We start from the raw sequence: 24,478 nt of genomic DNA, 5'->3' as shown, positions 1-24,478 counted from the left end.
TCTAAGCCATCCTAGGTTGTCAAAGTGGGCAGAGGTGAGGTGGGTTCTAGATGAAAGGTCAAGCAGTAGTCTGACCAGTTTATTTTGCGATGTTTGAAGTTTTATTTTTAGCGCCTTGGAGGTGCTATGGTACCATGACGTGCAAGCATAGTCATAGTACCCTTGAATGAGTGCTCCTGCCAGAGTTTTCAGGGTGTTTTTGTTTACCAGAGAGGAGATCCGGTATAGGAATCTAGTTCTTTGATTGACTTTTTTTATTACATTGGATGCCATTTTGTCACAGGAGAGGTTTGCCTCAAGAATCGATCCTAGGTATGTAATTTCCTTCTTACTTGTGACAATAATGTCACCCACTGCAACTGAGAAGTCGTCGGATTTGCTGAGATTATGTTTCGAACCGAAGAGAATGGACTCTGTTTTACCCAGGTGTAATGATAATTTATTATCATTATAGAGAGATGAGAGCCTCTGGAGAGTCCTGGATTTGAGTAAATTATATTATATAGGCGCCGAAGATTCCCAAAAGACTGTCGGCCTTTTACAAACCCTGTTTGGTCCGGGTGGATGATTCTATGCAGAACAGTCTCAAGGCGCAGAGCTAAAGTTTTGGAGAGAATTTTGTTATCACAACAGAAGACTTACTGGTCTGTAAGAGTCGCATTTTGCTGGATCTTTGCCCTTTTTAAGGACGACTGTTATCACCGCCTGAGCTAATGTGTGGGGCAGTGAACCCTGCTGGAGTGCCTCTGTATATACTTCGCGCAGCACAGGCGCCAGTTTGCCGGCAATTTTTTTATATATCTCAGCTCGTCCCTCAGTTGGCTTATTTCACGTCGTAATTCTTTAGACTGCATCTCGGCGTTGTCATCAATTTTCTTCAGCAGGTCCTCCCCGAGAGATTGAATGGCCTGTAGAATGGCGGTCTCATCAACTCGTGCTGAGCTAGCGGCTAGGGGCCCTGCCTCAGCACCTTTAGCCGGGCTAGCACTATTAGCTTTCGGATCTGGCGCAGCAGACGCCTTTTTGCGAGAGGAAGACGACATATTTCAAATGAAACTGTTGGGCGGAGGCAAAGAAGAACAGCTTAGATTAAAGTTACTTGAATATAGTGTAGAGGGAAGTTGTCTAATATAAATATTCTGATTCTGGCGACCTCACATGGCTCCGCTCAGACCGGAAGTCCGTAGGACGCTTACTTTTACTTGAGTACGAAACTCTCTATACTACTTAACGAAAATACCAAGAACATTCTTTTATCAATTATTATATAAAGGAAAACAAAGAAAAGAAGGCATATGGGAACCGTTATTCTCTCCCGGGGGGGGGGGGGGGTGTATTGTGCTGTGAGGTACCTTGTCGGTCAGATTGAGGTCAACTCCAGAGATGAGCATCATCTCAGCCAGGTCCTGCCAGCCGTGCTCTGCTGCGATGTGCAGCGCAGTCTGCTGTCTCTGAGGAGCACACCACAGATATCAGAGAGTGATGCACTGTAGCCTCCATGTCGCTCTGAGAACTAGCTCCATGTCTTTGTGAGTGTGCACTCATGGATCTCACACATATACGGAAAAGCCAACTGCTTTGATTGTTTAAAGGGATAGTATGGATGTTTTAAAGTGGGGTTGTTGAGGTACTTATCCACAGTCAGTGTATTGCCTACAGTGAATGATAGCTGGCACACCCTGACAGCTGGGTAAAGCAGTGCAAATAAAGCGTACACTTATATGATATTGATTTTTAATTAGGTGTTAAAATACATGTTGCTGCTCCCCCGTGTACAGCAGTACAGAGCTTAGCTTCCATGCTCTAACTCCTGTGTGTTTCTCGAAACCAAGGGCGTGCCAATATCCATCTACTGTAGCTGAAACACTGACTATGGATCAGTGTGAAGATCCTATTTATTTTATTTGACCTGTTGCCTGTTTTATTTGGACATTTTCTCTATGTGTAATATATCTGTTTTTATCACCTGTGTTTTAACGCCTGTTCGATTGTCCGTGCTGGACCTATTCGTTTCACCTGTTCCCCATCCGCCCTGGGCCTGCGATCACCTGACCTCCTGTAAACCTGCACTTTATCCCCTCATTAGTTTCAGCTTTTATTAAAATCCTGGTTTTCTGTGAGTCTTGTCCGGATCCTTGTATGCCATGTAATGGGAAGTTCTGTTCGTCTTGACCTGCCTGGATCCCCAACACTTTAGGGTATTTTCTGTTTAACTTCCTGTCTCCAGCGTTTGGGTTCATCCTGCTCCACTTCCCATGAAATCTATTAACTTCATACAACCCCCCTCATAATATCCAGACCCTCCCTTTAACATGCACAGGTCAGAGTCAGCAGTGTGTACCCACACGGTCAGCGAGGTCCAGGTCACAGTCAGCGCCTATGAGCAGCCGCAGAACCTCTGCATGGTGGTGGAACACAGCGAGGTGCAGAGCTGTGTTGTGTTGCTGTTCCAAACACAAAGAAAGATCCTTTAAATGGATATGCATGCACAGTTTGATCCTGATAATAAACATGTCAACACAGAGGACCCACCATGGCCTGCAACCAAGTTTTTGGTGTCAGGATAGGTGATTTTATGTCAAGTACTCTTGCCAATATACATTTTTCCCTATTTAGTCATTATTCTTTAGACATGTGGGAATCTTAGAAGCAGAAAATATATTTTGTCTTTTGATATTATCGACTCAAATTCTCCATCTCACTCTAGATAACTGTTTTGGGTTTCTAAAGTCAACAATACACAGGCTGAACAGAATAAGAATACCTTGAATATCTGGAATATCCTTTTAGCCAAATAAGTTTTATTTAATCATTTTAAATATCTAAAAGAGTACACTTGTGAATAAAGCATTGCCTCGTTTTTTTATGAAAGGGTTAGATTTTGTTGTAGCAAATGAGGCGATCTTACGGTAAGTGGTGCAGTTTGTATGTGTAGCTTTATGTTCATCCATCTAGTGTCCCCCAGTGGAATCTGAGGGGGAGGGATGTTTATATAAAGGGGAGGGGGTAGCAGAATGCAATGCTCTCTGCCACAGTGTGATGGTGATACTGCCACTGGGGGTAATAACCCTGCTGGTGATGCTAACTAGTGGTTGCTGCATGTTCTCCCCCCCACTGAACAGAGAAGGACGTCACATGGCACAGTCATACAGACAGACATAGTGCTTGTGTGTATGTAATATCACTCTAACATGTATATAGAAAATATATGACACTACTACTTTTCATCCAAGCATTTGTAAAGCTTTACAAAGTACGTAAAGGTTAGAAAATGTGATTTAGTCACATTTATTGACGGCTCAGAAACATGGTCGCCTCGGCTCTTCACCTTCTGTATATCAATGCTCGTTGCCATTTATATGACAGAATTTGTATATGATATTATTGTACATTCACATATTACATGAATGCACACATCCTATGAACTAATCTTGTAAATGTGTAAACACAGCTACCTCTTTTACAATCTGCACAGCACTCTACTTTACATCCCAATACTGCACATAAAGGACTTTATTTGATCTTTCACATTATACGATATGTTTTTTTGTTTATTTAAAATATGTGTAAATATTTATATTTATAATATATTTTTTAAATATTTGTTAGTTGTCCTATTCCTTGGTCCTTTTCTTACAATTTGTGTTACAACATGTGTTTAATATATGTCCTAAACACACCAGAGCAAATTGTTTGCATGTGTAAACCGTGTAAACGTACTTGGCAATAAACCTGTAGAAATGATGACATCAAATACATAGGGTTCATTTCATGACATAAGAAAAAGTCAATTCAAAAGAGAAAATAAGAATTTTCGAAATAATTCAATAAAAAAAAAAAATGTACAAAGATAAAATAAATGCAAAATAAAAGAGACATAAAATACATATAATTATAAGAACAGAACTCAGATAAAGCAGAGTAGGATCATTCATTTTGTTGAGAGATACTGTATGGGGGGGCTTGGCGATGCTCTTTAAAGAAAATCTACATCTACTCCATCATACAATCTAATAAATGTGTTGCATCCTTACACTGTCCACAGCGTCTCTGTGGGTCCCTGCCTCCAGCAGCAGACTGGCTTCTCTGTCAAAGCCGTGCTGAGCCGCGTAATGAAGGGCAGTCATGTTCTTCTGCAGGCAGGAAAAGGAAGATAGTTTTAGACTGTGGAAAGATTTTAAAAAGTCACAATATGATGTGTTTATTGCAAATGAAATATGCCATTGAGTGGACAGAGCGTACATTAGTCAGAGCGTTGGCCTCGCAGCCGGCCTCCAGCAGCAGCCGGACACACTCACAGTGAGCTCCGTCAGAGGCCAGGTGCAGCGCTGTGAGGCCTTCCTGGAACAGAGAGCGAGCGTGTCAGTGCACAGCGCTCCACACTGACTGCAGGTGAAGTCAGTCAATTGTTTGATTATTTGATTGAATGTCAACAAATCATGGCTACCAGAGATAAGTGACAACTTGAAAGAGCCTTTTATGTCCAAGCAGTGAGCCGAACACAAGGTCAGTTTACCATTCCAGTGATATGATCAGAGAAAAAGAAAACATGAAGCGGGATCAAGTGAGAACACAGCTGACAATGTGGACTAACACTGGAAAAACTGAAACGTTGACCTTTATTAAATGTATTATGTCAACAGATTTCACATAAATGTATTAGGTTAGGTGAATGCAATAATATTAAGTTTAAATAAAAGATTAAACTTAATAGTATTGCTTTTAACTAACCTAATATAGTTTTGTGAAATTCGTTGACATAATACTTTTAAATAAAGTCAATGTTTCAGTGTTTTCAGTGAAAGCAAACTGTCAGCAGGTTAATGGAAAACGACAGGCAGTATTTTCATGAAACTACGTGAAAGGGTGTAGCAAAGGAAAATGGAGTAATGACATTTTGGAGCCTTTTCAAAACACGGGGCAGACACAGTAATTATGTTATGAGTCAATATGTTGTCAAAATTGTAAGATAGGGAATTTGTGTTGCATTCATGTGGTGTTAGAATAAATTCGAAAAAATGTCCCCGATTGGAAGTATTCACATTGGGAAGGAACAACAATTCGAAAAGCAGAAATCGACGTGTTGTATAACGTTCGGAGCAAATTGATAAAAAAAACTCTCAACATTACAAGACTCACAAACACAAGAAAGTCCGAAGAAGATTTTCAAAATCAGGGAATTGGACTGTCCAAGGAGCATGTGAAAGCAGCATCAGCCTAAGTAGAGGTCTGACAGGTACCATTCACATTTTGATGTATTTTAATATTTTTGTAGCAGATCACTATAAGGTTTTAGTCTAATTGATATAATTCTCTTACTTAGCATGAAGCCTCTAAACAAAACAGTCTACCAATCCTCCTCCTGTGTGTTTACCAAAGACAGCATTTTGTATTGAGTACAGCTGGGAGTTTATTCTTTATATCAGATGTTTGTTGTCTTAATCTTCTATGAATCCGTAAAGATATTGACACAAATGATGTCAATTATCTCCAATTTGTTGAAATTCTTTACTAAAGTCAAGTAGTCTCTGACCAGGAGGTATTTGGAGAAATATTTCATTAATGTTATACTGTATGTACTGTAGGAGCCAAATTTAAGATGTACCGGTATGTGTTTTTATTTATAATGTGTTATTTTTGGTGTATTGGTGGTGGCCGTGCACTGGAGTTTGGGCGGAGTAAGTGCTTACCGGCTCAGTGTAGGCGGGAAGAAAACTTTCTGTTGACTGCAAGTTTCTACCTCAATCTTACAACAATTTTCTACTGTAAAGTCCTCAACCATCAATTTCATTCGTCATCATATTCAAGGTTATTGGTATTTGGATGTATTGTATTTTTGCTTGTTTTTTCCTGCAATAAACGTTCAAACTAAACGGCACGAGTGAAGCGGTTGTTTGAGCGTGTCAAAGTGTTTCTCTTCCTGTATGGACTGCCATATATTGCTGCAATATTATATGTTTTTAAAGGTTGTTTAAAAGAGTCTAAACTATAGTAACCTTTGTGTGCCCAGTAGTGCCTGGACCACAGATCATCAGCAGAGTACTAACAGCTGTGAGGTAAACCACAGTGTAGTATTCCTGCATGATTCATGAAGTGAAAGCCTTTGCAGCTCTTACGTTTTCTATATGTATATCAAAAGACAGTTTATTCAGTCAATTATTATTATATGGGCTATTACTCACAATAAGTACTTTTGATGCCAATACTTTTGTACTGACTCAAGTAAGATTTTGTATGCAGGACTTTTACTTGTAACAGAGTATTGTTTATACTGTAGTATTTCTACTTTTACCAGAAAATATACAAAAAGTATTCGTTTTAAATGGAGAGGATGAGCAAGAAATCCAACAAGAAAGAATAATTAGACAGTATGAAGATGTCAGTTAACCTGTTTCGCTGATGTTTGTGTGGACTTTTGATTGTGTTTCATGTTACTGTAAGTAAAGTATAAAAGTAAAATATCTGAGTACTTCTTCCACCTCTGCTGTTTACTAACAACAACAACACAAGCTGAAGATATTTTACAAACTCTGTCAAATTAAAAAGTAAGGTTGAAAAAAATCAGACATCACCCAATCACACAAGTGAGGCCTGGTCTGAGGTCTGCAGCCCGCTCCACTCACTTTGTTCCTCTCGTCCACGTCCACCCCCATCTCCACCATCTTCTGCAGGATGTGTGTGTGCCCGCTCCGTGCTGCGAGGTGCATGGCAGTGTTCTCTTCCTGTAGTCCAGACATAACACATTACAGCAGAGAGCCATTCCACTTCCTCTTCACACACAGTGTAAACACCATCACACATCCAGAGGGCTGATTACTGCTTTATAGTAGAAACCAAAAAAGTGAAGTAAACAGTTTCTATACACACCAACTCAGCCGTTTGTTCTTTTCTTTTAAGTTTCAGTCATACTACTACCGCAAAAGCTGGCTTTTTGAACAATAAGTTAAGCATAAATGTTACCAAATCATCATCTTTTTCTTCTTCTGCTGAGCTAGAACAGTTTTTACAGTTTTAACACCTGGTAGGATTAAATCAAGAGGTTCTCAATGTTTGCAAAGGTCAGAATATCTGTCAGTACAGAGTATCGGTCCAACACACACACTTTCTTTTTCACAGAAAGCTGCAGCACCTCTTTTCACCCTCTGTCTGAAACCAGAGCCCAGTCTGATCTGATTGGTTAGCTGGCCGTCTCTGTTGTGATTGGTCAACTGCTTAGAGATGTCCCGCCCCTTAGCCTATCACGTACCATGTGGTAGCAATTAGAACGGCGAGTGTTACTATGTTCCTGAAGTAAACAAAGGAGTCCTATGGAGGCGTTTCAGGCAGGGAACACCGGGATCTTTTAGGCTTTGCAGACTATTTACATGCACAGAAAAAAACGTAGCACACTAGAGGAATTTTATTCACATTTTATTTTGAAAGACACTTTTCATGATATCACAGTAAAAAGTAACATTACTTTTTTAATAAATATTGGCTAAATAAATTAAATATTATTAGATAAAAAAAATAAACTCTGGTGGCATTTGTATGTGCTACACCAGGGGTAGCCAACGCGGTGCCCGCGGGCACGTAGTCGCCCGCAGGGGCAACGTGAGTCGCCCGCGGGGCATGTTCTAAAAATAGCTCGCCAAGCAAATCCAAAATGTATAAAATACACAAAACAAAAAAGAAAATGTAATTAAAAGAATCTACCCTATGCATAAACGAAACCTCAATCATAGCGAACTCTATCTACTTACTACAACTCTATATCTATCTAACACCCCTCCTCCCCCCACCCCACAATGAATATCGACCAATCACGTTCTTGCTTGATTTGCGGGTCCAGCGTTGTGAAAGCAATGTGGAGCGGCAGCTCACCGCTTCATAAGGAGTTGAACCTTTCCTTCTGGCAGAATCTACACAACACATCAGCCCCATTGAACAGCCTAGTCGTGCCAGCCTTTACAACACATGAGGGGCAGAGTTTTACTCTGTGTGTGTTGCAACTTGCATATTTATTGCACTTGACGCACACACACGCATGGCGTAATTTCCACTGGGGACAGGGGGGACATGTCCCCCCCACTTTTTGAAATCCCGTTTGTGTCCCCCCACTTTACAAATATGTTTATTTTATTTTTTAACGCAAGCCGTCATCGCCACGGAGGAGCACACAGCCTCTGTGAGCGAGCGAGACAGAGAGAGAGAGAGAGAGAGAGAGAGAGAGAGAGAGAGAGAGAGAGAGAGAGAGAGAGAGAGCGAGAGAGCTAGAGAGAGAGAGCATACCTTTATCTATTTAATATAGATAAAGTAAGAAATCATTCCAATGTGTACTATAGGACAGTAAAAAACACAGTTTAAAAGGGGAGTCATTAGTAAAATATATAATATATAAAATATGCATAAATAGAAAGAAAGAATGCTAACTAGGTAACATAAGATAAGAATAAATTATTTGTTATTGGTTGTGATCATATTCTAAAGATGTTTGGATTATTGAAAAGTATACAGCTCCCTTTCATCTGAGTGTTGAGAGCTGTTTCCATCAATTCATGTTGTGCTCAAAGTGCACCAGATCCCGGGGCTGCATGCCCCCGGACCCCCCTAGAGGAGGTGAGGACCCCCCTAGAGGAGGTGAGGTCCCCCCTAGAGGAGGTGAGGTCCACCCCCAAATAAAGCAGTTAAAATAATTAAATTGAATACATGTTCTTTTAGTAAACACTGCAAACGGGTCCCACAGACCCAAACAGCACACAAAGGTTAAAGGTCAGCATATAATAATGTTAAAATGTGCTAAATATATACACTGCAAAAAACAAAAAAAAGAGGAGTAAAAGTAGCCCCCGACTTGTTTTATTTTGTGAAAGTAGCTCTCATCCTAAAAAAGGTTGGTGACCCCTGTGCTACACAGTACACGTCACTAGTGACCGTGGCGTTTCTCTCACTCAGCTCCTCAGTGAAGACTGGCATTGGGATACTTAAAGCTGCTGGAGCTAACAGGATCATGAAGCTGGCAGTATACACAGGATATGACATCAGAACACATCCTGCTGTATGCGGTTTGTTTAAAGAAGCCTTTAAATCATGAATGATGGATGCACTCCAGCTTACTTTAGATTAGCTGGGGTGCGGTTTTGGAAACCCAACAAATAAATATTGGATCTCTTAACGATTGAACAGTGTTAGCCTGTTTGCTTAAAAATGACAATAATATATATAATAATATTATCGTAATTACTTATGGGACAATGAAATCGTAAAACAAAAGTAGTTATGGTGACAGGCTTGGTATAATTACTGACTTGATGCGTGTGTGTGCGTGTGCGTGTTACTATACCTTGTCCTTTAGACCATGTGTGCAGCCCATTCCAATCAGAAACTCCACCACCTCAAATTGTCCATGTTCAGCTGCCAGGTGAAGCGCAGTCTTCCCTGACTGATGAGAGACAGATATTATAAACACATATAGTGTACACACACAGTGTTTAAACATAAGGGTTATGTTCCACTCACCTTCATTTATTGCTGATATTCTCACAACAAACTATCAGTCATAGTAAATGGAAAGAAAGATGGGATGGAGACATTTAATATTTCCTGTTTCAGAAAATCAGAGAGCCTAGTCTGCTGATTGGTTAGCTGGTTTGTTCTGTTGTGATTGGTCAACCGCTTGGAGACATCCCGGTCCTTAGCGTATCACATGCAATGCGTTGGAGCGCTAGCTTATAGAAGCGCAAGTGTTATATAGTGATGGAGCACAGGGATTTAACCTTTACAAACCATTTACATGCACCAAAACATATAGAACACACTACAGGAGAGGGAACAGCCCAAAGCAGAATAGGGCCTCTTTAAATTGTGTCAGGTTAGGAGGAGTCACCTTGTCAACTCGGTCCAGCCGGATGTCCTCCAGGTCCTCCATGATGAACTCCAATACTTTGATGTGGCCTCGCTGGGCAGCACAGTGCAGCATACTGAGACCATCCTAACACACACACACACACACACACACACACACACACACACACACACACACACACACACACACACACACACACACACACACACACACACACACACACACACACACACACACACACACACACACACACACACACACACACACACACACACACACACACACACACACACACACACACACACACACACACACACACACACACACACACACACACACACACACACACAGATATCACATCTCATAGTTCTGGTGTGGAGTTGTGATGAAATGAAGCAGCTCTCACTTTGTTCTCACTGTTGAGCTTTGCTCCACAGGACACCAGGATCTGCAGGACTTTAAGGTGACCAAACCAGGAGGCCAGGAGCAGAGCGGTCATGCCAAACTGTGGAAAAACATTCAGAACTGTCAGCAGAGCTCTGATAGTACAGGTGTAGAAACTAGTATACTCTCTTCTGGTCATGGTCTGTCTCTGTCCTAATGTGTGGTGGATTTGTTGCCTTATATTAGAAAGGTTTATTAATGAGTAAGTGCCCTGAACATGTCAAAAGTGGAGTACCCACATTCTTATTTTGCATCCATTTGCACATGCTCATAACCCTTTACTATGTGGAAAAAGTATGTGAGTTTAAATAAAGTGTGAACATAATTTAGTTTTGTAGTTGTTTGCTCTGTGTTTTTGGGATGTTCTACTCAGAAAACATAGCAACTGGCGTCACACTGTCCCATTTGCTACAGCATTGATGTGGCTGTTCCTAAATAACTCCTTATTTCCATCTATTCAATTCCTTTGTGTATAATAAGACACTTTTTTGGGTGAAAATGGTAAAGAAGCGGCAAATCATGTATCCTCATAAGCTCAAATAATCAATTCATTTCAATACATGTTTTATATAGTTTTGGGACTATTGTCATTGAAAATGTTCTGTTAGAATGACTAGGGAGTAAAGGCATTACAAGGCATTTTGTATTTCTGTACAGACACATCTTTTTCAATTTTTTTCTTTTTCTTTTATTAACAAACTAAAACGGCAATCATTCTTCGGGGATATATTGTTATTTTTTATGCTAGGGAATGAATGAATGAATTCAGTGTAAATTGTCATTAGGATGTCATTACAGCCGTATTCACACACCGAGTCCCTCTCGTTCACTTCAGTGTCGTGTTCCAGAAGCATCCGCAGAGCCCGTTCGCTCCCCGCTCCGGCTGCCCAGTGCAGGGCCTTACGGTCAATCTGTCAATACAGAGATATATATACAGTATATCTATGGAGAAACATGGCAGAGAACTCCTGCATCCAACAAACACACTAAAATACTGTTAAAAAATGCAATGAAATTCTACTTATCACCTTAGCCAGTAAGCAGTGGTTTTGACTAACTACATTTAAAGTACTACTCTTTCATTTTGCACTACTTGTCATTCACCCGAGTATTTGCATTTTACTTTATACTTTTACTACACTACATCTCAGATATAAAAATGATATACATATTTATTTTACAGCTCTTGTATATATAGTCTATATATAATATTCATTTATCAATAATTACAATCCAATAATATAGCCTAATAAATATTATTCTTAAGTGGGAGGTGCAGAATGAGAACTTCAAATTACTTTTGCCTAACTACAGTATTTTATTAAAATGTTATTTTATAAGTAAGGCATGAAACCACATAAAGTGCTTTCCTTCAGCAGACTTACTTTGTTTTTGGCCTTGACGTTAACGCCCTTCTTGATGAGTTCCTGCATTTTCCCTGTGTCGTTCCTCCGTGCAGCATCATGGAACTCCTTCTCTGAACACAGCACTGTCAGCAATGAGAGATAAGGAAGGAGGGCTATCAGGGGGTGCTTCAGGGCAGCGAAAAGCAACAACACAGGGTGATTTCTGATGTCTAAGACTCAGGCTTTAATACTATACAATGTACTGTCAAGGAGCACTGGATCTGGATGATGTTCACAGACAGTCCCCCACTGCTGCATGCTGAACCATATATAGACACGCTGTTGAATTTAACACTATAAATCCAGTGGATGACTTCCCAAAACCCTCCACGCAGTGCTCATACACACACATACTTAAAACAATATTAGTCTATGACAGGCCCATAGAGTTGAGGCTGATCATTATCTAGGATATAAAGACTATGGTTGTCCTCAACTAAACAAATTGTCGACTTACAGCCCAGTGATCGAATAACTGTGTTTACAGCTAAGCACACACGCTAACATTAATTAAGACTACAAGCTCACTTGGGGTTGAGGCTTTTTTACACGTTGCTTGACTGCCTGCCCACATATCTGATGTAAACATAGTAACGTGTATTGGGGGAAATAATTATTTAAAGTTATTTAATAATTGTGACATTTATTGTACTTATTGATGGATGAATGATGCTCAAAGTGAGGGGTGATACAACTGAGGGGCAATGCCCCCTTTTGCCCCCTCGTAGCGCCGGTGTTCGAGATTAACTGTTTTTTTAATCAACTGGTTTATAGGCAGATGTGTCGGGGGCATGGCCTTCGACTGAAATACACATTTCGATCACTTCTTCTGTTGTTTACATTCATCTTTTGGTATATTTGGCTGGATAGGAACACTTTGATGCACATTCAGTACCAGTGTGTGAGGTTGTGGTTACGATGGCGATATCCGGACGCGTACAGCGAGGACTACAAAAAGACAAACGAGGTGACTGGGGATGTCTGTTCAAAACATTGCGAGCTCAAATAAATCATTTAAACCAGCTATTGTTGCTAGACTTATTACTGAATATCGTTCTTAATGTGATACCAAGTCCATCTGAGACCTGTGTACACCTTCAGACAGCCTCCAAGTGAAGCTTACATTGTTAACTCACAGTTTGAAAGCAGCGTGGAGAAGTCTTCAGCTGTGGTAAACTGTGATCCGCTCAGGGTAAACTGTGATCCGCTCAGGGTAAACTGCGATCCGCACAGGGTAAACTGCGATCCGCCCAGGGTAAACTGCGATCCGCACAGGGTAAACTGCGATCCGCCCAGGGTAAACTGCGATCCGCTCAGGTAAACTGCGATCCGCACAGGGTAAACTGTGATCCGCACAGGGTAAACTGCGATCCGCTCAGGTAAACTGCGATCCGCCCAGGGTAAACTGTGATCCGCTCAGGGTAAACTGCGATCCGCCCAGGGTAAACTGCGATCCGCCCAGGGTAAACTGTGATCCGCTCAGGTAAACTGCGATCCGCCCAGGGTAAACTGTGATCCGCCCAGGGTAAACTGCGATCCGCCCAGGGTAAACTGTGATCCGCTCAGGTAAACTGCGATCCGCCCAGGGTAAACTGTGATCCGCTCAGGTAAACTGTGATCCGCACAGGGTAAACTGTGATCCGCTCAGGTAAACTGTGATCCGCTCAGGTAAACTGCAATCCGCACAGGGTAAACTGTGATCCGCCCAGGGTAAACTGTGATCCGCTCAGGTAAACTGTGATCCGCTCAGGTAAACTGCGATCCGCTCAGGGTAAACTGCGATCCGCCCAGGGTAAACTGTGATCCGCTCAGGTAAACTGCGATCCGCTCAGGGTAAACTGCGATCCGCTCAGGTAAACTGCGATCCGCCCAGGGTAAACTGCGATCCGCTCAGGTAAACTGTGATCCGCTCAGGGTAAACTGCGATCCGCTCAGGTAAACTGCGATCCGCCCAGGTAACCTGCGATCCGCCCAGGGTAAACTGTGATCCGCTCAGGGTAAACTGTGATCCGCTCAGGTAAACTGCGATCCGCCCAGGGTAAACTGTGATCCGCTCAGGGTAAACTGCGATCCGCCCAGGGTAAACTGCGATCCGCCCAGGGTAAACTGTGATCCGCCCAGGGTAAACTGCGATCCGCCCAGGGTAAACTGTGATCCGCTCAGGTAAACTGCGATCCGCCCAGGGTAAACTGTGATCCGCTCAGGGTAAACTGTGATCCGCCCAGGGTAAACTGCGATCCGCCCAGGGTAAACTGTGATCCGCCCAGGGTAAACTGTGATCCGCTCAGGTAAACTGTGATCCGCTCAGGTAAACTGTGATCCGCTCAGGTAAACTGCGATCCGCCCAGGGTAAACTGCGATCCGCTCAGGTAAACTGCGATCCGCCCAGGGTAAACTGTGATCCGCTCAGGTAAACTGCGATCCGCCCAGGGTAAACTGTGATCCGCTCAGGTAAACTGCGATCCGCCCAGGGTAAACTGCGATCCGCACAGGGTAAACTGTGATCCGCTCAGGTAAACTGCGATCCGCCCAGGGTAAACTGTGATCCGCTCAGGTAAACTGTGATCCGCTCAGGTAAACTGCGATCCGCCCAGGGTAAACTGCGATCCGCTCAGGGTAAACTGCGATCCGCTCAGGTAAACTGTGATCCGCCCAGGTAAACTGCGATCCGCTCAGGTAAACTGTGATCCGCCCAGGGTAAACTGTGATCCGCCCAGGTAAACTGCGATCCGCTCAGGTAAACTGTGATCCGCCCAGGTAAACTGCGATCCGCCCAGGTAAACTGCGATCCGCTCAGGTAAACTGTGATCCGCTCAGGTAAACTGCGATCCGCCCAGGGTAAACTGTGATCCGCTCAGGTAAACTGCGATCCGCCCAGGGTAAACTGTGATCCGCTCAGGGTAAACTGTGATCCGCTCAGGTAAACTGCGATCCGCCCAGGGTAAACTGTGATCCGCTCAGGTAAACTGCGATCCGCCCAGGGTAAACTGTGATCCGCCCAGGGTAAACTGCGATCCGCCCAGGGTAAACTGTGATCCGCTCAGGGTAAACTGTGATCCGCTCAGGTAAACTGCGATCCGCACAGGGTAAACTGTGATCCGCTCAGGTAAACTGCGATCCGCACAGGGTAAACTGTGATCCGCTCAGGTAAACTGCGATCCGCACAGGGTAAACTGTGATCCGCTGAGGTAAACTGCGATCCGCACAGGGTAAACTGCGATCCGCACAGGGTAAACTGTGTTACGACTTCTGTGGCTATCTACCAGCGATCATGTTTAATATGAAAGACTACACACACATGTATGATGTATCCCTTATAAAAACGGTATTCTGCAGCACTCATCCAGATAAGATGTGACTGAGTGTTAACTCGTTTTGCAAAGATAGCAGCAGAAATGTCATTGCTGCATGTGCAGGAATATTTAGACTTTAAAATGCTGCTTGCCCTGCTGAAAAAACCAGCATAGACCAGCATGGTGTTGACCAGCATAGACCAGCATAGTTGACCAGCAAAACCAGCATATGTTGTGTTTTGATCACTTGTATGCTGGTCTATGCTGGTATGCTGGTCTATGCTGGTATGCTGGTCTATGCTGGTCTATGCTGGTATGCTGGTCTATGCTGGTCTATGCTGGTATGCTGGTCTATGCTGGTATGCTGGTCTATGCTGGTATGCTGGTCTATGCTGGTGACCAGCATACCAGCATAGACCAGCATACCAATACAAACAAACAATATTAGGAATCCTCTATTCAAACATAATATTCAGTGTCCATCGACATGAAAATAACAAAAAAGTTCATGCTGGACTCAAACCCGGCATAGACCGGAAACAAGGATTGTACAGCCATGGAGTGACGAGTGAGGAGTCAGACTCATCAACACACACACGGACACGGTCATCTGCTACATTGGGAAATGCATCGATGACGTGGTACCGAAGGTTTCTGTACGAACATTCCCAAATCAAAAGCCCTGGATAAACGGCGAGGTTCGTACCAAGCTGAAAGCGCGCACTATCGCGCACTATCCCTGCGGAGGAGTACAGGAAATCTAAATATGATCTCCGGAGAGCAATTAGCAATGCAAAGAGACAGTACAAAGAGAAGGTGGAGTCTGACTTCAAAGGCTGTAACACCCGGAACATGTGGGCGGGACTAAGAACAATGACAGACTACAAAGGAGCAGCGGGGGGTGCTGCGGGAGTGTCTGCGTGCGCATCTCTCCCAGATGAGCTGAACGGCTTTTTTGCACGTTTTGAGAACGGCCAGGCTGTAGAAGCACAGAAGGACCAGGAGCCAGAGCCCTGCCCTTTTGTTTTAAACAGGGCAGATGTGTGCAAATCCTTTAAAAGAGTTAACCCACACAAGGCTCCTGGACCTGATGGCATCCCTGGCCGTGTTCTCAGGGTGTGTGCAGTTCAGCTGGCAGAGGTGTTCACAGACATCTTCAACAGGTCCCTGCTGCAGTCTGTAGTCCCCACATGCTTCAAACACTCCACCATCGTTCCTGTCCCCAAAAAAACAATAAATCACCTGCCCCAACGACTACCGCCCAGTAGCGCTCACCTCCATCATTATGAAGTGCTTTGAGCGGTTAGTCAAATCATTCATCACCTCCTCCCTCCCTGACTCTCTGGACCCCCTGCAGTTTGCCTACAGAGCAAACAGGTCCACAGACGACGCCATAGCCCTCACCATCCACACTGCCCTCTCACACCTGGACCAGAGGAACACATATGTGAGAATGCTGTTCATTGATTACAGTTCAGCATTCAATACCATTGTGCCCTCCAAGCTCAGAGACCTCGGGCTCAACAGCGCCCTCTGTGACTGGATCCTGAACTTCCTGACGGGCAGACCCCAGGCAGTGCGGGTGGGACACATCACATCCTCCACCCTGATCCTCAACACCGGTGCCCCTCAAGGCTGCGTGCTCAGCCCTCTCCTCTACTCCCTGTTCACACACGACTGCGTGGCCACACACAGCTCCAACATCATCGTGAAGTTTGCTGACGACACGACCGTCATCGGCCAGATCACAGACGATGACGAGACGGCGTACAGAGAGGAGGTCGGAAACCTGACTTCTTGGTGCCAGGATAACAACCTCCATCTCAACGTCAGCAAAACAAAGGAGCTGATTGTGGATTACAGGAAGCAGCAGGGAGAGGGACACGCCCCCATCGCCATCAATGGGACTACGGTGGAGAGAGTCAGCAGCTTCAGGTTCCTTGGGGTCCACATCACTGAGGACCTGACATGGACTCTTCACACCACCACCATCACCAAGAAAGCTTGACAGCGGCTCTTCTTCCTCCGATACTCCTACAGGTGCACCATAGAGAGCATCCTGACTGGCTGCATCACGGCCTGGTACGGCAGCTGCACCACCCTTAATCGTCAGGCTTTACAGAGGGTGGTGAAAACTGCAGAGAACATCACCAGGACGGCGCTGCCATCCATGGAGGACCTTTACTCCCAGCGGCTCAGGAAGAAAGCCCTCAGGATTATCAAAGACCCCCATCACCCCAGCCACAAACTGTTCAGTCTGCTGCCGTCTGGCAGGCGTTACCGCAGCATCCGGACAAAAACAACCAGATTCAGAGACAGCTTCATCCCGCAGGCAATAAGACTGTTAAACAACTGAACTGATGAAACAATTTCATAACATTCATCTGCTACTTAGTAATTATTTATCTATTATCTAATATATCATTCCAATAACTTGTATATAGACTCCTATTGCACTATTCCACTTTTTTTTTTCTCACTTTTTTTAAAACTATTTTTCTTTTTGTATTACTTTTAATATAGTATATTTTAATATTGTCTGCTTATCTGTATTATTGTGTTGCATTGTTGGAGAAGCCTGTGACCTAAGATTTTCAACGACATAGTTACTCTGTAGCTATGTTAGTTTGACAATAAAGAACCTTGAACCTTGAAACCCGAGTCCCAACAGCAAAAATCACTCGAGCCCTGCGCGTTATGAGTGTGCCGCGGATCAATACGACGTATTTTATATCACCACAGCTCAATTTGTTACATTAGGCGCGTTCACACCGGAGTACTTTGGAGTACTTTTCCCACAATAGTTTATCAGAACTACGATATATTTGCGTTCACACCAAAAAGCCCCAGGAACTAAAGTAGTTCAAATTAGTTCGTCTGACCCACTTTTCAGTCCCTGCTTGTGGGAGAAAATAGTTCGTACGTCTGGTTCGTATTGGCTGTGCGGAATGCAAACCACGCCCGTTTGACTTTTTTTTTGTAAGCGGCCATTGTATTTGCTCGCTTCGGCCAGCGCACCCGAAGAGATTACTTTTGTGAAAGCAGTTATTATAGCAACACTAAATAAATCATCGGAGCGGTGGAGTGATGAGGATGTGTCGGCGCTTCTGGCGATTTACTCGGAGGACGCGAAGCGCCGCATTCAGAAGCTTCTACTGAATGCAGTTTCCGTAGCTCAGCAAAGTTAGCAGACCTGGCAAAGTCATGTCGGGACGACTACGAAGGTAAAATAAAATACATGCACTGCACTGTTTTAATCTGCACAATACTGGTCTTAGATGTACTTTTATTTGCTCAGTAGATCGAGCTAGCCATGCTAGAACTTGCTATCATAGGTCCAAGCTGGCTAACAACATCTAGCTAGCTAGCTATTCTCAGCCGTGCCCGCTATGAACACGTTTTGACTTGTGAATAAGTGTGCAATGTTCTGTAATTTGCTTCACTAACTCATGGCACTAATCGTGTGTTTCAGGCGAGGTGTTTCTCTCAGGATGAGAAACTAGTTTTCCCCTCTGGGATAAAACGATAATATAACGTTAGCAATTAGCATGCTAGCTGGACATAATGCTACCTCTAACAATACATTGTAGTTGCTATAATTTCAAGTCATTTGCAACATTCATTCTACATGTTAATGGTAAAAGCTTAAACAGTTGATTACCTGCATGCCACAAAGACTGATGTTCTAATATTTTTGCACATTTAAGTAGAAATGTAATTGAAATTCTATTTATTTTTCCTTTTTTTTATTGATTGTTATAATTGTACTCAGCCATGTTATGTTAGATGTCAATCCACTTACACTGTAACTACTCTGGCCTTGAAAGAAGGTTACACATCTAACTGATGTCCACTAATCCCTATAAAACAAAGTTCAAGCATACATTAAGCACAAAACAATAAATAAGGGCACTTTGATATTTATTTTTTATTTGATATTATTTGATCCTATCTATCTATCTTATCTTCTACTTTACACCTGCATTTTGTACACTGTCCCTGCCTGCACCATGTCCAATGTTGGACAATGTTGTCTCGTTGTTGCGATTAAACTGATCTTGTATCTTGCTTATTTCTCCTTAGGAAAGTGGGCACGCGATGACAGCTTCCTTGACACCATCATGGCGATGGACCGCCGTGCCATGGTCAACAAGGAGAATGAGGACCTGCGTGCCAAGGAGATGCACGACGAACGGCTGCTGCATTCACACAAGGCAAAGGAATCGGACAACCAGCAACAAAATACCTTTCAGGCTGGGCTTCTGGCAGTGCTAAGCGAGCTGATTAAATCCAACAGGCCTTCAATACAAAAATTAAGAAAAACTTGTCGTCGTCGTTGATAAACTGTACAATGACTTGTTGGGAGGCGTGTGGTGCAGTGGTCTGGTGCGTTGGTGTTCGGATCAGGGGAGCACAGGTTCAAACCCCACTGCAGTCAGCATGTCGTTGTGTCCCTGGGCAAGACACTTCACCCCAAATTTCCTACACCTGGGACAGTTAATTTTGTATTATTGTGATTATATATATGCCACTGTTATTAATACTGACACTTCACTTTGCACTAAGGTGTGTCTGCTACTGAGCCTACCTATTGTTATTATATATATATATATATATATATATATATATATATATATATATATATATATATATATATATTGCCACTGTTATTATATTGTTTTGATACTACTGACACTTATTGATCTGCTGCTGATAAATAAAAGAGAACCTACATGCACGGCACTAGCATCATGACTGTCTTTGTTTAAACCAGCAGCAGTGCAGCGGTACACAGACTAACCTGTGTGTGTGTAACGTAGTTCTTCAGGTGTGTATGCTTAACATGTACACAGTAAAGATGGTATACAAAAGCTTTTTAAAGAGCTTTCAACCTCATCCCATTGTCTTTAACACACATTTAACATAATAATATACTCATATTAATATACAAATATACAGTATGAGTACTGTTTTGATACTGACATTTAATCTTTGCACTAAGGTGTGTCTGCACTATTGTAATTGTGTCTGTTGACTGTGGTAAATAAAAGAGAGAACCAAATGCACTGTACAAAAGATCAGCTTTATTGTCAATTTACAATTTCCATGCTGTTCAGATGCCTCTCCCCAACGTTGCTTCCAGGCGAATACAGAGGAGTTGAAAAGAGCCCTTGGACATTCGGAAATCTTTGATCCACTGCACATTGGTGTACGTTGGCACCACCTTCTCCCACCAGGCCGATGTTCTATTGTTCACCCAGAGAGAGCGCGGGACACGACGCGTTCCGTAGTATTCGCATATCTGGAACACATACAAAGACACAAATTAGCCCTACATAACTCCATAAATCCTACATTAGATAGTATTAATGTGATTTAATGAACGTACCAATGCTGTTCTTTGGGCGTGATAACGGCCATCATCCTCAGCTGTCCTACGGCGAAACATGTCCATAGCGTGTGCTTTCGTCGTCCAATCCTTTTGTTAAGGCTTCTTAACCGCCTTCGCCTCCGACTCAGCATTTCTATTGCATTTGAATGGTCGATCTGTATTTGTATTTGTGGCTGAGTTATTGGCTTAAATAACTCCGTTACGAAGCTGTATAACACGACCATCAAAACGCCAACTCCATACCGTGTCTGAGGTCGGAAGGTAAACAGAAGCATACAGCGGAAGCGGAAGTTTTTTTTCTTCTTCTTCTCTCGGTTTTTTGGCGAATTGCAACTTTAAGGTGCATACCGCCACCTACTGTACTCGCCGTGAAGTTGTTTGCGGCCTGCCAGTAAACCCAAAGCAGAAGAAGAAGAAGTGACGTCAGCGGCTCATTTGCCTAATCCACCCCCAGGAACTCATTTTGGTGTGAACGCGATCTGCTTTAGTTCATCAGAACTAAAAGAGCTCTCATGAACTAAAGTTCTCATGAACTACTGTGGGAAAAGTACTTGGTGTGAATGCCCCTAATAACATTGTTAAAAAGTTCCAGAAAAATGCAACCCGACCATCATTTATAATGTGAGCGAATGTATACTTTAAAGGTGGGGTAGGTAAGTTTGAGAAACCGGCTCGAGATCGCTAGAATTTGAAAATACACAACCGGGGAAATTTGCCACTTCCTTATAGAGCCCCTCCTCCAACACACACGAACGCGCACATGACCAATGAGGGCACGAGATAAGTTTGTGCACAGATGGAAGGCTGACAGGCAGGTAGGCCATCCAGTTATTTTAGCCGGGCCGGCTAAAATGATTGGTCGTACTTTTTACAGTACTACGGCTTCCACAGATGACATTTTTTTATGGATTTTTTGTCAAAGTACTTAAGATATTCATTGCTATCGGGATGTTAAGAGCATTCCATGGAATATAACAAAAAGTGTATCTCGAGCCGGTTTCTGAAACTTACCTACCCCACCTTTAAGGCATATAATATACATATTATAGTAGGCATTTGCTTAGAAATAGTATATACTGACTGAGGTCTGTATCAAGCCTCATTAAGACCCACGGAGATCAGATATCCTAGTTTATCAGCCTGCAACCCTGCTGAAAAAACCCCAGCATATGTTGTGTTTTGGTCACTTGTATGCTGGTCTATGCTGGTATGCTGGTCTATGCTGGTCTATGCTGGTGACCAGTATACCAGGATACCAGCATAGACCAGCATACAAGTGACCAAAACACAACATATGCTGGTTTTGCTGGTCAACACCATGCTGGTATATGCTGGTTTTTTCAGGAGGGTCTCTCCAGTCACCTCGTTTGTCTTTTTGTAGTCCTCGCTGTACGCGTCCGGATATCGCCATCGTAACCACAACCTCACGTACTGAATGTGCATCAAAGTGTTCCTATCGAGCCAAATATATCAAAAATATTTATGTAAACGACAAAAGAAGCGATCGAAATGTGTATTTCAGTCGAAGGCCACGCCCCCCTACTGTAAACCAGTTAATTAAAAAAAACATTTAATCTCGCACACCGGGCCCGCTGTAGTCTAATACACTAGTATTACAGGAAGAACATATCATGAGATTGTTGAGATATTAAATTAGACAACGGGACTGTAGACTATGAAGGTAACAGAACATGTGGTTAAAACGTCTCATACAGTTCTATCGGCTACAAAGTTACATTTAGCGTCCATAATTTTTAACTAAATAATGTATTGTGTAAAACACAGACAGTGTAGTAAACTCTCTGCCTGCTCTGCTCCACACCGACATCCTGCTGCCGACAGCTCGCTCCCGCCTCAGAACCCCGCTGCTCCTTCATGTTTCATACTCACAGATATCATCCTCCGACACCAGGTCGTCCTCCATCTTTGAGCTGTTTTAAAGACACCTCCTATGACTGGGCTATCACCCCTACTCTCATTGTACAGCTGTAGTATCTTTACCAGCAGAGAGGAGGCTGCCTGGACCCAGTGACTACAGCAGTTACTTTTGTCAAGCAACACTCGGTAAAACTGTGAAAATATGACTTCCGGCCAAGACCTTCAAAATAAAACGAGTAACAGTTACATCTGTCAAGCAAGCCCCCAGGAAGTGCGCCGGACTCAGATGAAAATATTCGTGCTGGCCAAACGGCGGTACTACACTTCCTTTTGGTTGCCAGGCCCGGAAACACTTTTTCCCATTGACTTACATGGGGAAAGAGTGGTCTGTAAATCGTTGGATGATTTTTTTTAAACTAAATAAACTACCCAGTATGAACACTTGTATAGCCCTTATTAAAAACATTCGTTCCTCAAGTTGTAAAAATGTGCTAATAACGTTATTCTGTGAGTTATTTCCCTCTGCATTATGAACGCGCATCTAACCCACGGGACCGCGCCGCCCGGCACGTTCATGTCACGTGTTCAGCACTACATGCGTTTATCTTTACCCATGGATGCACAATAAGAACGGACCCATATCGCCTTACTGCCAGCCCACGGAGCTGTAATAATGGATATATATTGCACATGTTTGCTGTAATTCATCATTTGTAAAATATTATACTACATGGGCTGTATGATTAAATCTTGTACCGTAAATGTTGTATTAAATAAAGTTAATATTACCGACGTAGATTAACGTCCCTGTAGCTTCTTATTGCACTAAGAAGCTTATTGCACTGTATATATATATATATACATATATATACAGTGCAATAATTCTTTCATGCTAATCGAAGCTCTGTTGCTTGGATATCACTAGATCCTGTTACAGCGTAATATAAAAGTACATAACGATTGATGTGTAAATTAGCATAATTACTAGCTAACTGCTAGCTGCTAACTGCCGCCTCGTTAATATCAAATCTATCATAATAACAATCCATTACCATGCTGTCATGAACGTGCGGTGTTGTTACGTGTACGCAAATTGACGTGCTTGATGTGAACGAGCATTTTGGGGGGCATGGTTAAAGTTGCGCATGCGCTATGAGCGCACATACGGGTACTTCTCAGGCATGCCGGGTAATCTGTGACGTTTCGCTCTCTCAAAAGTTGGGCCATTTTATCATCATGCGCGAATGAGCAACTCTCATAGGAATGAATGAGGCCCCGCCTCCCACGCTGTATCCAGTTCTTATTATACATCCATGCTGTCAAGCCAAACAGAGAAGAGTTAAACGACAAATAATTGTTTTAATGTTTTAACCATATACTGTATGGTTTTAACATATGGACCATGTCCGAGTATGGAAGTGCATTTCACATATTTAATTATTTATTACTACAGTAAGCAGTGTTTTATCCTTGTACAGAAATTCCTTTGACATTCTGTTTTCAGCTCATCCTATTCTACGTATTTTACATGTATTTAGTTTACTTCTTACGCATTTACCTGCATTGCTGCAAAAAATGTTAACTAATACAGTACTATTTCAAAACGTTTTTTTATTAAACTGACTAGCATTACATTGGAAACCTTTAGCAGGATTTTTTCCAAAAGAAAATATATTTTTTGCATTTCTTTAATAAATATTTCTTATGCTTTCTAGAGCTACAACTGAATTAAAAAGCACACAACATAAACAGATAATTTCCGTTTTTTATTTGGGCCAAAGCAACTTTTATCAAAGAGTACAAAATGATATCTAATGTTAGAAAACATCCTCGCAAATTTGCGTGGAACATCACAGAGTACGTTCCACTCATACAATCACATCTGAATGTCAAATTTAACTGTAAAAGGGTTAGTATGAGCCAAAAGTGCTGCTACAAGCTCTTTGTTCTGTGCTATGTACAATATCAGTATACAAACATGCTGGAATCCTTCTATGTTGAGTATCAGTTGTTCCTTTTGCTTCAATCCCATGATAAGTCTGAAAAGTGGACTTTCAGAAAACTCCTGAGCATCTCATTCCTCCTGAGGAATACATCTTTCCTCATCAACAATAGACAGCATGCTTTATTGAGTATAAAGTATGTACAATATATATGCCAGCAAAAATATCTGAAGAGAGGAGTGAAAGCCTCTTGATTCCACAAAGAATAAACTGTAATT

The 24,478-nt window shown here is 42.6% G+C and overlaps 1 protein-coding gene across 4 annotated transcripts in view; it reads right to left on the bottom strand.

Moving 5' to 3' along the window:
- The window catches only part of ankdd1a (ankyrin repeat and death domain containing 1A), a 30,832-nt gene extending 8,403 nt beyond the window's left edge, over positions 1-22,429 (bottom strand). For 3 of the 4 annotated variants that reach the window (XM_034127070.1, XM_034127079.1, XM_034127088.1), the window contains exons 1-11: positions 22,270-22,429; positions 11,674-11,777; positions 11,101-11,199; positions 10,251-10,349; positions 9,866-9,970; positions 9,323-9,421; positions 6,624-6,722; positions 4,243-4,341; positions 4,035-4,133; positions 2,346-2,444; positions 1,353-1,451 (exon numbers count right to left, since the gene is read on the bottom strand). In XM_034127070.1, coding sequence (XP_033982961.1) covers positions 1,353-1,451; positions 2,346-2,444; positions 4,035-4,133; positions 4,243-4,341; positions 6,624-6,722; positions 9,323-9,421; positions 9,866-9,970; positions 10,251-10,349; positions 11,101-11,199; positions 11,674-11,777; positions 22,270-22,303 — 1,035 coding nt within the window. In that variant the 5' untranslated portion in view covers positions 22,304-22,429. Of the gene's footprint in view, positions 1-395; positions 1,020-1,352; positions 1,452-2,345; positions 2,445-4,034; positions 4,134-4,242; positions 4,342-6,623; positions 6,723-9,322; positions 9,422-9,865; positions 9,971-10,250; positions 10,350-11,100; positions 11,200-11,673; positions 11,778-22,269 lie in introns of those variants that run through there. The other variant, XM_034127098.1, reaches the window with a different exon arrangement.
- Between the last annotated feature and the right edge of the window lie 2,049 nt (positions 22,430-24,478).

Source organism: Trematomus bernacchii, unplaced genomic scaffold (assembly GCF_902827165.1).
Source record: "Trematomus bernacchii unplaced genomic scaffold, fTreBer1.1, whole genome shotgun sequence".
In the NCBI taxonomy this organism is placed as follows: Eukaryota; Metazoa; Chordata; class Actinopteri; order Perciformes; family Nototheniidae; genus Trematomus; species Trematomus bernacchii.
This window is presented reverse-complemented; position numbering and strand designations above follow the sequence as displayed.